The sequence below is a fragment of the Kogia breviceps genome, chromosome 15, assembly GCF_026419965.1.
Source record: "Kogia breviceps isolate mKogBre1 chromosome 15, mKogBre1 haplotype 1, whole genome shotgun sequence".
Taxonomy (NCBI): domain Eukaryota; kingdom Metazoa; phylum Chordata; class Mammalia; order Artiodactyla; family Physeteridae; genus Kogia; species Kogia breviceps.
Genome location: NC_081324.1, coordinates 65,398,525 through 65,411,777, shown reverse-complemented (window position 1 = coordinate 65,411,777; position 13,253 = coordinate 65,398,525). Strand labels below are relative to the sequence as shown.

Here is a 13,253-nt window from a genome sequence, read left to right as displayed (position 1 = left end):
CAGCCAGATTCATGGGGATGTATGGGGTGCCGTGGTCTGAGGAGTCACTGGGCCAGGACAGGGGCCCCAGTGCCCCAACATGTCCTGGGTAGGGAGCAGGGGGCATCACCAGGGTTAGCAAAGCCCAAGGAAAGTGGAGCCTCACACTGTCATGAATTTCTTCCTTCAGTTTCCCTTCTCTCACTTCCCTGTGCAATGTCCTCTCTTCTGCCCAGAGGGTAACTTTATATCACATCCTAGAATTTTGTCTTCTCCCATTTCCCTTGCTCTTGTGTATGTCTTGCTCGGCTCACAACTCAGGTTCTGATGGGAGCATCAGAAGTGATTTTTTTTTTTTTAACGTTTTATGTCTTACGTGAGCCTCACGGGTGAGACTGCGGCCTCGGGTGTCTGGTTTGACCCTCGCTTTATTTGAGACTACAGCTCGGGGCTGGCTCGGGGTGGGACACGGTTTCCCAGACTTCTCCTTCAGCCAGGAAGCTTGTACCTGGACTGGGTATGGGCCAGGGGGTCCAACTGTGCCCCTTTTGGGGTGTCCTGGCACCCACACTCCAGCCATCACCAAGCTGTGAGGTATACTCACTCTCAGTCAGTCTCCCCATTTGACCACCAGTTCTGGGCCATTGTGCCCCGGGAGCCCAGGGGAGTACCTGGCAACATCACCAGATGTGGAAGTGCCACCAAGACTTGTACACACATGTTCTCAGCAGCACAGACCATGACAGCCTCAAACTGGAAAGAACCCAAGCCTCCACCAGCTGCTGGTGAGTAGATAAACAAAATGTGGCGTGACCATACTGTGGAATAGTATGCAGCCATAAAAAGGGGAGGATGTTCTGACACACTATAACGTGGATGAACCTTGAGGACCTTCTGCTCAGTGAAATAAGCCAGTCACAAAAGGACAAATACTGTCTGATTCCACTTGAATGAGGTACCCAGGGTAGTCAAATTCGTGGAGGCAGAAAGTAGAATAGAGGCCACTGTGGGGGTGGGGGTGGACAGAGAGTTATTGCTTAATGAGGCAGTTTCTGTTTGGGAAGATGAGCAGGTTCTGGAGATGGACAGTGGGGATGGTTGCACAACACTGTATGTACATGTTTACATTACGTATTATATGCGTGTATGTCTGGGCACAGAGATACCACAGTGAATGGAACAGAGAAGGCCCTGTCCTCGGGGCGCTTGCATTCTAGCAGGAGAGATACACACCAGCCAAAGTGTGGATAAGAGCCCTGGAGACCCATCAGGCAGGAAGGAGATGGGGAGGGGGCAGCTGATCCTGTCACAAAGTCCCCAAGTCGCACCTGCCATCAGGATCCTCTCAGGACCATCCACGTTCCATCCACATGGCCGTTCACCTTGCCAGGGCCACTTGTGCACCTGGGGATGGAGGTGCGTTGGGGGGTCAGAGATGAATGGGGTGAGACTGTTGTAAAATGGGTGGTGATTGGTTTTCACAAACATTTGAGGAAGATTTTAGATGTTCAACTGTAAAAGTTGTGAACATGTAAAACCACTAGAGCACGTCCTTGTACGGATTCCCTGGGATTTGTCCTGAAGGAGCATATCACTGCCACCATGGGGAGAGTGGTGCTGGGACCCAGTCCCTCCTTGGCTCTGTTGTGGTCCAGTTTGGGACCCAGTATCTTTTCTTCGTTAACTGACATACCATTCAAAGGCCTACTTTAAAGTAGGTAAATCAATGATCTTCAGTAACTTACAGCATTGTACAACCATCACCAACAATCCTGTTTGAGAATGTTTCCATCCACCCAAAACCCTTTTTCTGTTCCCACCCCCGGGCCCGTGCTGACCCGCTTTTTGTCTATAGATTTGCTCATTCTGCATGTTTCCTATAAACAGAAGCATACACCATGACGTGGTCTTTGTGACTGGCTTCCTCCACTTAGCAAAATGTTTTTGAGGGTCACCCGTGTCATAGAGCATTTACTTTATTCCTTTTTTGGCTGGACCACATCTCATCCGTGTATCCACACGCCACGTTTTGTTTATCCATCTGTTCACCAGTTGGTAGATACTTGGGTTGTTTCCAGCTTGGGCTTGTGATGGTTAATGCTCCATGAATGTGTGCACGGTCTGTGTGTTAACAGGTGTTTTCCTCCTTCCTGTGTGGAGATCCAGGAGGGGAATTGCCAGGTCAGGCAGCCAAGGTTAACGTTGTGAGGAGCTGCCCTGCTTTTCCAGAAAGGCCATAGCAGCTCACATCCCCGTGGTGGTGTCCGAGGGCTCCTGTTTCTCCACATCCTCCCTGACCCTTGTTACCATCTGTCTTTTTGATTGGCGCTGTCCTTTGTCTTTTTGGGTGATGCTGTGGCCTGGTTGGGGTCAGGGAAGGTCAGGAAGGAGTTAAAGATGTAGAGGATAGAGCTCCCGAGAATAGATTAGTGAGAGGAGAAGCAGGAGAGCAGATTCCCCTCCTCCTGGGGGGAGTCTCTGGTCCCCTCTTAGGGACCACTCCAGGGAGTGGGTTACAGTGCAGACATGTGGGGCTCAGTCGGGAGGGCTGGGGAGCCCCGCTGGACTGTCCTGGATGTTGACAGTTTCCCAGAGGAAACCACAGTATCCAATGAGGCTGGTGAGGAGGGAACAACATTTCCTTTTTGGACAGTTCAGTCCTGCCACCGCCCAAGCTGGGGTGGGTGAGAAGATGCCCCGGGGTTGTCCGTCAGTGACCCGTTTGGCCGTGTCTGCTATAGAGCAGGCAGGGCAGTGCCTGGTCCTCAGCGCCTGCCCCGTCCTCACCGCCTCGCTGGCCGGTCTCACAGGACCATCTTCCAGGCAGACCTTAGGGCAACCGTCCACCAGGCTTACCGCCCACATTTGTTCCTCAGAGGTCCCCCTTGCCCAGCCCTAGGAGAGAGAAACGGGGACCTGGACCTTCCTCCTGGGAGGACGGGTGTGAGCAGACCCAGGCCCCGTCTCTGAGCAGTTGGCGCATTCCGTGCCGAGATCCCGACAGCGGCCCTGGGTTTTCCCTTGACTGCCGTTTTCCGGTCCTCTCCCCTCCATGGTCCCCACTTGTTTATTTCCCTGTGCTTTCAATAGCCCAGGAGAGAGCGTGCCAGCCTTCAGTGTTGTTTGGGGCTGGACGGAACCGAGCCGCGGCCTCACTGTTGTGTTATTCTCATGCTGCTTCCGCTCTGCTCAGCACGCTCTGTTTGTTGGAGCCAAGCCAGCCTGGGGACTGTCTTCCCACTGGAGCCGCCCGGGCAGCGCCGTGGCCCGGGTCTGCACTCTGGGGGCTAGTGCGCTCCCCGGCCTCTGGGGCCCGGTGGAGGTGGGGCTGGACATTGGTGCTGGGGGTGGATGGTGGCACCAAACTCCCTTGTCACTGGGCCGACTGGCTGTGCTCTGGGGGCTGTGGGGTGTTCTCCCGCCCGAGTCCAGCCCCGGCAGTGCCTGCCGTGATGGGGTCACTGGCTGCGGGGAGGTGGAGGGGTGTCCCCTGAGCACGTCTGCCCTGAGGCAGACTGGCCGGGCAGACACGGGTTACTCAGCACCTCCAAAGTCACCGACAGGAAACCAGCCACTTGAGAAGGAAGCTTGGCTTTTCTGGGCTTTGGAGAAAATCGTGACGCATCGGAATTCCCAAAACCAATAGGCTGCTGGTGGGGGTGTTTTTCCCATACAGACAAAAAATAGAACTCAGGGGTGATGGGAAACTTCTACCTTGGCTAGACTGCAGGGGCGGGGCTTCCTGAGAAGCCTGGTCAAAAGGCGGAGGAGGCCAGGAGCTTGCCGCACTGCTTCCCATTGCACTCCTGCCCTGCCATGCTCCTGTCCATTGCGCTTCTGTCCATCACACCCCTGCCCTGCTGCCAGCCCCTCGAGCAGCAGGGCTGAGGATGCGAGAGACACCATGTACAGCCGCCTTGCAGGGCTTCCTGCGGTACCTCCACCCCAGCCGGGCAGGCCGGAGACGGGTGGCCTCTGTCGAAAAGCACCTATGTGCTTGCGGCACCGCCCTGTGGACACACATCCGAAGCCTCGTGTGCAAGAGCAAGGTGGGCCTGTGGGTGGGCCGGGGACTCCTGGGTGGGTGGTGCCAGGCAGAGTCCCTGCCGCCCGGTGTCGGGCTCTGTTCCCCTCCTTGTCCCTCTGCTGGTTGGCTGGGGCTGGGCTGTGTGTGCCGGTCTCTGTCCTGGGAAGAGGGGAGGGGAGAGGGGCTTAGTGATTACTGTTCTTTGGAGGGAATGGAAAGGTATCTTTCTGCTGCCATGTCTCCCTGTTTACAACTGCCAGAGGTGGAGGGAAACAGTCCCTTTCTTTGGGAGCAGGAAGAACCGTGCCTGCCCCCTTCCTTCCTGGGCGGCCAGGACACAAGAGTTGGGGGTGAGGGACCAGCAGTGCGCGTCCTTCCCTCCCGCCACACCTGGTCTGGTTGAGAGCTGGGAGCTCCACTGGCCCCAGAGCTGTGAGGGCCCTGGTGTCACCCCCCTGCACACACCCTCCCCCGGAGGAGGTGTGACCCCAGCTGGGTATCGGGAAGCACCATGTGGGAGTGTTCTGTGACTGCTCTCTGCTCACAGACCTGCCCCTCAAGGTGGGGTCCCCACGGCCCAGGAGTGTGGCCCCTGAGACCCTCCTGGAAGAGGAGAACCTGTCACCACACGGCCGGGGAGGGAGATGCTCTGCCTCCCTCTGTGTCAGTCTGTCCATGCATTTCAGATCCTTGTGAATGGTACCCAGTAGGATCTAGAGGGGAGGGGAGGAAGGCCCACCCCTAGGAGTATCTGTGATAACGATCTGTGTGCCGAGGCGGGGCAGGGGGAGGGCCTGGGTGAACACATCTGAGAGGTAGGGCTTCGGGGCCTCGCTTTCCAGCTGCCGCCCCTGCACACAGCCCAGGTGGCTGTCTCCTCTTGGGTCCCTTGCAGTGGATAAACATGTGATGGCTGTCCTGAGCACACTGTGCTCAGTACCGCCACATGTTGGGGTGGGGTGCACGCGTGTGCAGCAATCGTGAAGTGTGGTCCTGCTCTTAATTAAGCAGCTTTCTAGTAGCAGAAATGAACCATCACCCAAAGCAAGCGATGAAGTCCCGGGGCACCGTGCAAGGAGTGCCAGGTTATGTGGTGTCGGATGGTGGCTCCCTGACCTCGCTTCACACCAGATTCACCTGGGCAGTTTTCCGTTGTGCTCCCGTCAGTTCTGCAGAGACTGGGGAGGTATTTCTTTAACAAGAGCTCCCAGGTGCTTATTCGTCCAGCCCAACCCACTAGTATAGAACATGTGCTCCCCCAGAACAGGGGAAATGGAGCCCTTGTGAACAGGGGACACGCAGCCTGACCAGGAAGGTCAGGGCCTCGTACAGCAGCACAGTCAGGTGACACTAAACAGCAGGGTCCCGAGGACCGGCGCTCGGACAGCGCTCTATGGCATAGAAGCAAGAGGGGCTGCAGGGAGCCTTTGTCCAGCCCCCTCGCCAGTGGCGTGATTTGGAGCTGGGCTCCAGGTCCTTCTGGGCCTGACTCTGAGCCATGGGCCCAACCTGGACTGGAGACCCTGCCTGCACGGGCTCCCACAGCCAGAGCTCGGGACAGTGTCCCCAGCTCTTGGATGACACCCCCCAGGAAGATGCCTTTGAAATCGGCCTTCCCAAAGTGTGTCTAAATTGACTGTTCAGCCTCCTCCAAGCTGCGTGAAGCACCTCTAATGCCAGGGGTGGGGGCAGGGAGCAGGACGGCAGGGCTGCCAGCAATGATGTTAGCTCCCATTGGGAAGGGACTGGAGGATCAGGGTACAGGGCCCGAGCTGATGCTTACTCATCCCGAGGGCAAGACTGGGCTACAGGCAGCGAAGGTCTGGGGGCAGGAGGGCTCTGAGGTGCTGGGAGCTTCTAGCAGGTCCTCTCCTCTCTCAGGACCCCTCTTGGTCTTTGGATAGAGGTGCCGGCCAAGGTCTGGCTCCGATTTGACTTAGACATGGAGAAGTAGCAGGCTTGGTCTGCTGCCCGGCCGGGCCTCTGCACAGACCCCAGGGCATCTGATAATCATGACCCCTTGATTTCAGCTGGACCCCCAGGCCCTGCAGGACAGAGACTGGCAGCGGACCATCATCGCCATGAATGGGGTATGTACCCATGGGGCTGTTGGCACCAGCTTCCTGCCGAAGGCTGGGGTGGTCCTGGTCTCTTCCACAACAGTCGGAAGGAGGCTGAGCCTGAGCCGGTGTCTGAGGGGGAATGTGGCTGGAGGAGGCAGAGGCACCGTGGGGCGGAATCGCTGTGTGCAGGCAGGAGTCCGCCTGGTGGCTGGAGTGCAGTCACCCGCCAGGCACTGAGCATCCCTCCTCAAATGGCAGTCCAGTGGCATCATGGGGACAGACAGTGCCTTGACCCTGGGGTCTGCCCATAGAAACTAAGACCCCTGATTAGCCTTCAGTGCCCCAGAAGGATTTTTTTTTAACATCTTTATTGGAGTATAATTGCTTTACAATGGTGTGTTAGTTTCTGCTTTATAACAAAGTGAATCAGTTATACATATACATATGTCCCCATATCTCTTCCCTCTTGCGTCTCCCTCCCTCCCACCCTCCCTGTCCCACTCCTCTAGGTGGTCACAAAGCACCGAGCTGATCTCCCTGTGCTATGCGGCTGCTTCCCTCTAGCTAGCTATTTTATGTTTGGTAGTGTATATATGTCCATGCCACTCTGCCCCAGAAGGATTTAGACCCTAAAAAGAAAAACTACTACCACACACCAAAAAAGGTCTGGGCATGTAGGACAAAATGTTACCATTTGATAGATAATTCATCTTTTTGTTATATTATTCTCTATACTTTTTCTCTAGTGTTTTGTTGTTGTTGTTGTTAGAATTATATAAGAAAGAGAAGCAATGGAGTCGTTGGGGGAGGTTCTGCAGAAGCTGGTTTTTAGGTCACCCTGACCATTCCTGGCTCTTGCTGAGTTGGACTAGGGGCCACCCCCAACCTGGACCTTACCCTGCTTGCCCGGGGCGGGGGGAGGTGGAAAGAATTGCTGAGGTCCCGGGGCCCCTGGGAACACAGGCTGTGAGGACCAGGAGGGTGAGAGGGTCGTGCCCCCTCCACCTGCAGATTGAAGTGAAGCTGTCAGTCAAGTTCACCAGCAGAGAGTTCAGCTTGAAGAGGATGCCTTCCCGAAAACAGACAGGCGTCTTCGGAGTCAAGATCGCCGTGGTTACCAAGTGAGTGGTGAGGGATTGGAGCTCATGCGTCTCTTGTCCCCAAGGACCGAGGGCACCCCCTCCCCAGGTGTTTCTGGAGGAAAGAGCAGGTGTGGGTCTCCTGCTCTGTGCACAGTCACTGCATGGGGACACCTCCCAGGCCCTTGGAGCACTGTGCTCAGCTGCCTCCCATGTTTACCGTGAAAGGTGTCCCCATAAGCTCAGGGGTGTCCCACCCCCTTCCTGTGCTGCCCGTGGAGCTGCGCTTGGCAGGGTTTTCTTCCCTCACTCAGAATTTGTCACGATCAGGCCTCCTGTTCAGTGATGGAAACGCTGCCCCTTTGTCACGGGTCAGTTGCCAGGAGAAGCTTGTATGTAGGTTTGAGGGCAGTTCTCAGGGACACAGGCCGCCTCCTCCCGGAATCCATTCGCTTCCCTGATTTGGAATCTGGCCGGGCCCTGACCTCGCTGGTCATCAGGCAGGAACCTGCGTCAGATGCTCCCTGGACACCTTTTGTGTCCAAACACTGCTCCCTGCTCCTGGCTGCACCCCAGCCGTCCGCCCCCACCCCAGCACCTCCGGATGGCTCAGGGCGGGAGCAGAGAGCACTGTCAGCAGGTGCCCCAGAGAAGCACTGCTTTTGAGAGTGTCGAGGGACAGAGCTTTGCTGGCCTCCCGAATGCAGTCACTATACTAGACTGAAGCTGACCCTCCAGACAGCAAGTCTCCTGTGTTTGAAGTGCTCTTACCCCGGCATCCTGCCTGGAGCTACTGGAATTGTCCATTGTTAGGACGTGGAAGAGAAAAGTGTAGAATCACAGGAGTCTGAGCACTGGCATGAGGCAGCCCCATGGAGCTGACCCTCCGGCCAGGCTGCCTGCTGGGCTTAGGGCTCACCTCTGCCCCAGGCCTGAAGGGGTCAGGATTGTTCTCTCGCATAGCAGGTAGGGGGCAGGGCTGAGACTGGGTCCCCTGACCCAACTCGGAGACCAGACCGCTTTCCAGGACCCTTGCAGTCACCTGTTAACCCAGGGCCTGGGATCTTTTAACTGACTTCCAGTGGCTGACCTCACTTAGAAAAGCCTCCTGACTGTCCCTCAAAGGTCGTGTGTGACTTGTAGGGTGTCCAGCCATCTGGAGCTGTTGGAAAGGCCCTGATAAGATATAAGCAGTGATAATCATGAGATCTCAGAACAGAGGGAGAACACACAGAAGGCTCTGGGTGTGCCCAAACCTGGGTGCTTCAGGTGTGCAGAGAGGTGCGGGGATCAGCCCCACTGCAGCCCGAGCCAGGGCTGCCAGGCACTGAGGGCGTCCCCTCCCCTGCAGGAGGGAGCGTTCCAAGGTGCCCTACATCGTGCGCCAGTGCGTGGAGGAGATCGAACGCCGGGGCATGGAGGAAGTGGGCATCTACCGTGTGTCCGGAGTGGCCACCGACATCCAGGCACTGAAGGCGGCTTTTGACGTCAGTGAGTGTCGGGCTGGGCAGTGTGGGATGGTGGTGTGGGCACAGTGCCCAAGCCGAGATCCCGGCGTGCCCATTTGTTACAACAAGAAGGAAATGGCACTGTGGGACGAGGTTCTGCACAAGCCAGTTCTTAACCCATCCTGACCACACGGGTGTGGCTCTTGCGGAGTTGGACCAGGGGCTTATGTGGGGGCGGCCCCATCTCGCACCAGGGCTCCGCCTGCTTGCCCCCAGCTGGGAGTGGAAAAGAGGTGCCAACCAAAGCCCAGGGGTCAGTGCGTCTGGCTGCAGAGAAGCTGGTGGAACTGCCCCAATTGCCAGATAAAGACACGAGACCCCAGAGGGTCCTGGAAGTGGAAGGGGGCAGAGCCGGGACTTCGGCCTGGCCTGGAGCCCTGGACGTGTGGGCCCAGCCACAGTTACAGCTCCCTTTGGGTGGCCAGCATGGGCCCGGCCTGTGGCTCAGAGGGTAGAAGTGACTCGGGGTCCATTGTGGGCCTTGTTCTCCGTCTGCGCTCTCTCCAGACAACAAGGACGTGTCGGTGATGATGAGCGAGATGGATGTGAACGCCATTGCCGGGACACTGAAGCTCTACTTCCGAGAGCTGCCTGAGCCCCTCTTTACCGACGAGTTCTACCCCAACTTCGCCGAGGGCATCGGTGAGTGAGGGGGGTCCGGGGTGAGGTGAGGGAACCCGAGTTTCAGCCCAAACCCTGCATTTGGCGGGGGACCGAGAACCAAGCCAGGACCGAGAGGCTTCTGCCCATCCTCAGTGGGCTGCCCGCCGTCCCGGTCCCTCCAAGTTGCCCGAGAGGCGCTGCTGTGGACACGCCTGGGTGCGGGGTCCTGGAGGCCACTGTCCTCCTCACCTACCCCAGGTCCTGGCCCCGTCAAGCAGGGCTTCAAGACCGACCTGACCCCCAGTCCACCTGGAGGGTGGGGGGCGCTGGCACATGGGGCAGCTGCGGCCTCCGCACCTCCCTCCAGGGCTGTTCAACAGAGGACCTGGCCCCCTGGGTGCACAGGGTGATGTGATGAGGGGGCCTTGGGGCCTCGCGGCCCTCCTGCTTGTCACTCTTCCTGCTTTATTCCAAGCCCAGCTTCCCCTGCCTTGGGCTCTTCCGAACAGGACGCAGGAATGGCCGAGTGTGCCAGGAGGGCAGCTGTGCCTGGCACCTCCTACTGCTGGTCCCTTTGGTGCCGTTGAGCACTTTGAGATTCAGAAAAGGCGTCCAGGGTGGCTGGCTCCCCACCCCAGCTCCCACCACAGCGTCGTCAGTGGGGGCCAGTGCTGTGTGAGGCAGGACGGTGACGGCCCTGGGCTGTCCTGTGCCCTCAGACACAGGCCCTGGGAGAGGCCTCTAGCCCATGCTTGTGACCCTGAGAAATAACCCCACCCCACCCCCTGCAGCTCTCTCAGACCCCGTGGCAAAGGAGAGCTGCATGCTTAACCTGCTGCTGTCACTCCCGGAGGCCAACCTGCTGACATTCCTCTTCCTTCTGGACCACCTGAAAAGGTAACCCCAGCTCCTATGTGGAGGCTCAGGGCTCCGGGACCCCCAGGGCAGCAATGGGGAGGTTCCTCCGTGCCCCGCTGTCTCCCCGATGACTCCCTGGCACCCAGGGCCTTCTCTCTACACCTGCCCCGGTCTGTGGTTATCCCCTCTGGGTACCAGAGCCACTGCCACCCCATCCCTCTCTGCCATGGCGAGTGGTGTGCTCGGATCCCCACCACCACTGCCCCCCATCCATCCCACAACCGGCCCCACCACCTGGTGGCCTTGAGCACTCTTCATCCCGGGCCCCTCTGACCCAGAAGAGCCAGGGTGGGGTCTGCTTTCTGCACAGCTGGGGCTGAGCCCTTCCTCCCTGGGGGGCCTGGGTCCCCCCGCCCACCTCCATCCTCAAGGTGGTGTCACAGCAACACCCGCTCTTCTGCCTCGGCCCTCCACAGGGTGGCAGAAAAGGAGACAGTGAACAAGATGTCCCTGCACAACCTCGCCACGGTGTTCGGCCCCACACTGCTCCGGCCCTCAGACAAGGAGAGCAAGCTCCCCGCCAACCCCAGCCAACCCATCTCCATGACCGACAGCTGGTCCCTGGAGGTCATGTCCCAGGTACGATGACCCTTGCCACTCAGCCTGACACAGGTGGCCTCTGTCTACCCCTCCCTGCGTCCTGCCAGTGGTTCCCACCGAGTTGTGCAGGGTGGGTGTCCAAGGTTTGGAGAGGGACTTGTCCAGGGCCATGAGGCAGGGAGGAGTGGGGAGGACCCAGGCCACCGCTTTTTCCTCTGCACCTTTGTGGGGTTTCTCAGGGCCTGCCCCACCTGGCCGTCCTTCAGGGGCAACCAGATCTGTTGCTGTGAGGGGCTCGTGTCACCAGCGGGGCCCTTGGTCTCCAGGCCCTGGGCTGTGCTGGAAAGGCCTCTTCTCTGAGCCGCTGTCCCCTCCTGCTCTGCCCGGCAGGTCCAGGTGCTGCTGTACTTCCTGCAACTGGAGGCCATTCCTGCCCCAGACAGCAAGAGACAGAGCATCCTCTTCTCCACCGAAGTCTAAAGGCCCAACTCCACCTCCAAGATGCCGGCAGAACGGCCTGGGAACCTCCTAGGGAAACGGGCTATCCACAGAGCGGGAACCGAAACTTCTAGAGGAGTCATTAGGCCAACCCCCAGGGCCAGGCTGCTGCCAAGAGACAGCTACCCAAGGCAAAAGGCCAAGTGGCCTGGGCAGTTCCAGGCCCCCCTCTGGTGGGGCCTGAGAATTCTGGGCTGGCCTCAGACTGTGGTTTTCTACGCCGCCACCAGAGGGCGCCCCAAGCCAGCCCTCGTGTGGGACCAGGCAAAGGGAGTGGTTTTTACAAATTTAACTTATGAGAGTTTAAAGATTTCTACTGGATCACCTGTCGAGATGCACCCTCTCCAGGGAGAAGGGAACAGGAGCAGATTCCCTCGGTATCGTGTCTTGAATAAATACTGCTGCTGCTTTGTGCCCAGGGGCCAGGCCCTGTCCAGCATGGGTGGGGGCATTTAGATTTCCCAGACTTAGAAATTCGACTCCTGTTTGTAACAGGGTTTGAAAAGCTAAATCTACTCGGTGTAGCGCTTGACCCCTTTCACCTCCTTTCTTCTTTCTTTCTAGAAGGATTTGTGCAGAAATGGGTCTTCTTCCTGTTCTATCCTGTTGCTTTGTTTTTGCTGATCACGTGCCCCTCGGAAGGCAGCTCCCTGCGGAGCTGCGTAATGTAACGTCCAGGACCGGACACCAGGGGAGGGAGGCCCAGGCTGCGCACTTTATGGCTGGTGGTCTAGGGAAGGTGATCCTGTTCACCATCCCAACTGACCCGCCGGGCACGCACTCTCCTCGTCAGCTCAGAAAGGCCTTGATCTCTGGCCTCCTCCGGCCTGTGGCCCATCTACCCCCAAATCTCCCTTCCCCTAATCGTGTCCCACTCCCTCCACCCCCCCAGATCGCTTCATTCCTCGCTCTTTGCTACACACACTCAGCAAACTTTTGTAAAGTTTTCCTCTGGGCAGCGGCAGCTTACTGACAGCTTGTTTTAAACTTTGATCTGAATAGCCTTTTGATACTTGAATATTTTTAAGTTTTATACATAGTTTCTAATTTTTTTCCTAACAGATTCAGATTCCTAATAAGATGTTAGAATGTACTCTGTGGACAATCTGTGTCCCAGCGGCATCTCGTCTTCCTCTGAGCGCCAGCTCTGTTTCCATCAGGAGCCACTTCTGAAGTCTCCTGAGCATCTGGAATTGGGGTCGGGGGGGGATTAGGAACAGGCTGGGCCGAGGGTAGGGGCTCCCATCCCGAAGCAGGTGGAGGGACAGAGCCCCCCACGCTCCACACACCTGTGCAGAAGCCAGGATATGCACCTGGTAACCCTCCTGACCATCTGACTTAGAGGAAAGAGAACTGGGGAAACCACTAAGTATTTTGAAGAAACAAGTCTGTGAAGAATTGCATCACTTTTTTCAAAAAAGGAATGGGGGCGAGGAGAGAAGAAACTTCCATGCTGGACTTGCAGGAAGAGAGGATGTAGCTGAACCGGAGGAGGGAGGTGGTGGCATGACTCAGGAAAAGGCGTTTGCTTGTCACGCGATTAGACCAGTAACAGGTGGCACTGTCCAGGATGCTTCCCGTGTCCCTGGTGGTGTGGGAAGGCTTAGTTGGTGTGTCAGCGGTCAGCTCCTGCCTGAGGTCGTGGCACACAGGGCCACGTGCCCCCCCAACTCTACCCTCTGCTCGCGGACCTGCCAAGGCAGGGACGGAAAAAGAAGTCACTTGAAGGTCTTAAGCCTGCATACTTTATTTATTTAGTTGTACTTTTTTCTCGTGAGGAGAGCAGACCCACTGTTTTAAAGCAGTGCTGCTCTCCTGGGGGATGAGGGCGGGGAGCAGTGTCCTCTGTGCTTTTCATGTCTCTGGGATCCATGCGTTTCCCGGGCCTCCAGTCCCTGGCCTCTTCTGGCCTGGCTTCCCATCCCCGTCTGGCCCTGCAGAGGGAACACACTTTACTTAGAAAAGCTAGACCTGGCCCCGGTTTCTTTTTCCCTGGAGCCTCATGATTTGCGTCTGTCGCATTGAAACTGGAAAGCAA

The 13,253-nt window shown here is 57.5% G+C and overlaps 1 protein-coding gene across 2 annotated transcripts in view; it reads left to right on the top strand.

Annotated features, from left to right (window-relative positions):
• Positions 1-13,253, top strand: part of BCR (BCR activator of RhoGEF and GTPase) — a 98,693-nt gene extending 85,440 nt beyond the window's left edge. Inside the window, exons 17-24 of one of the 2 annotated variants that reach the window (XR_010836991.1) lie at positions 6,037-6,096; positions 7,081-7,190; positions 8,500-8,639; positions 9,164-9,298; positions 10,051-10,156; positions 10,594-10,756; positions 11,108-11,592; positions 12,278-13,253. Coding sequence is in view for 1 of the 2 variants with exons in the window: in XM_059040095.2 (XP_058896078.1) it covers positions 6,037-6,096; positions 7,081-7,190; positions 8,500-8,639; positions 9,164-9,298; positions 10,051-10,156; positions 10,594-10,756; positions 11,108-11,197 (804 nt within the window). In the remaining variant the exon portion in view is untranslated. Of the gene's footprint in view, positions 1-6,036; positions 6,097-7,080; positions 7,191-8,499; positions 8,640-9,163; positions 9,299-10,050; positions 10,157-10,593; positions 10,757-11,107 lie in introns of both variants that reach the window. The other variant, XM_059040095.2, reaches the window with a different exon arrangement.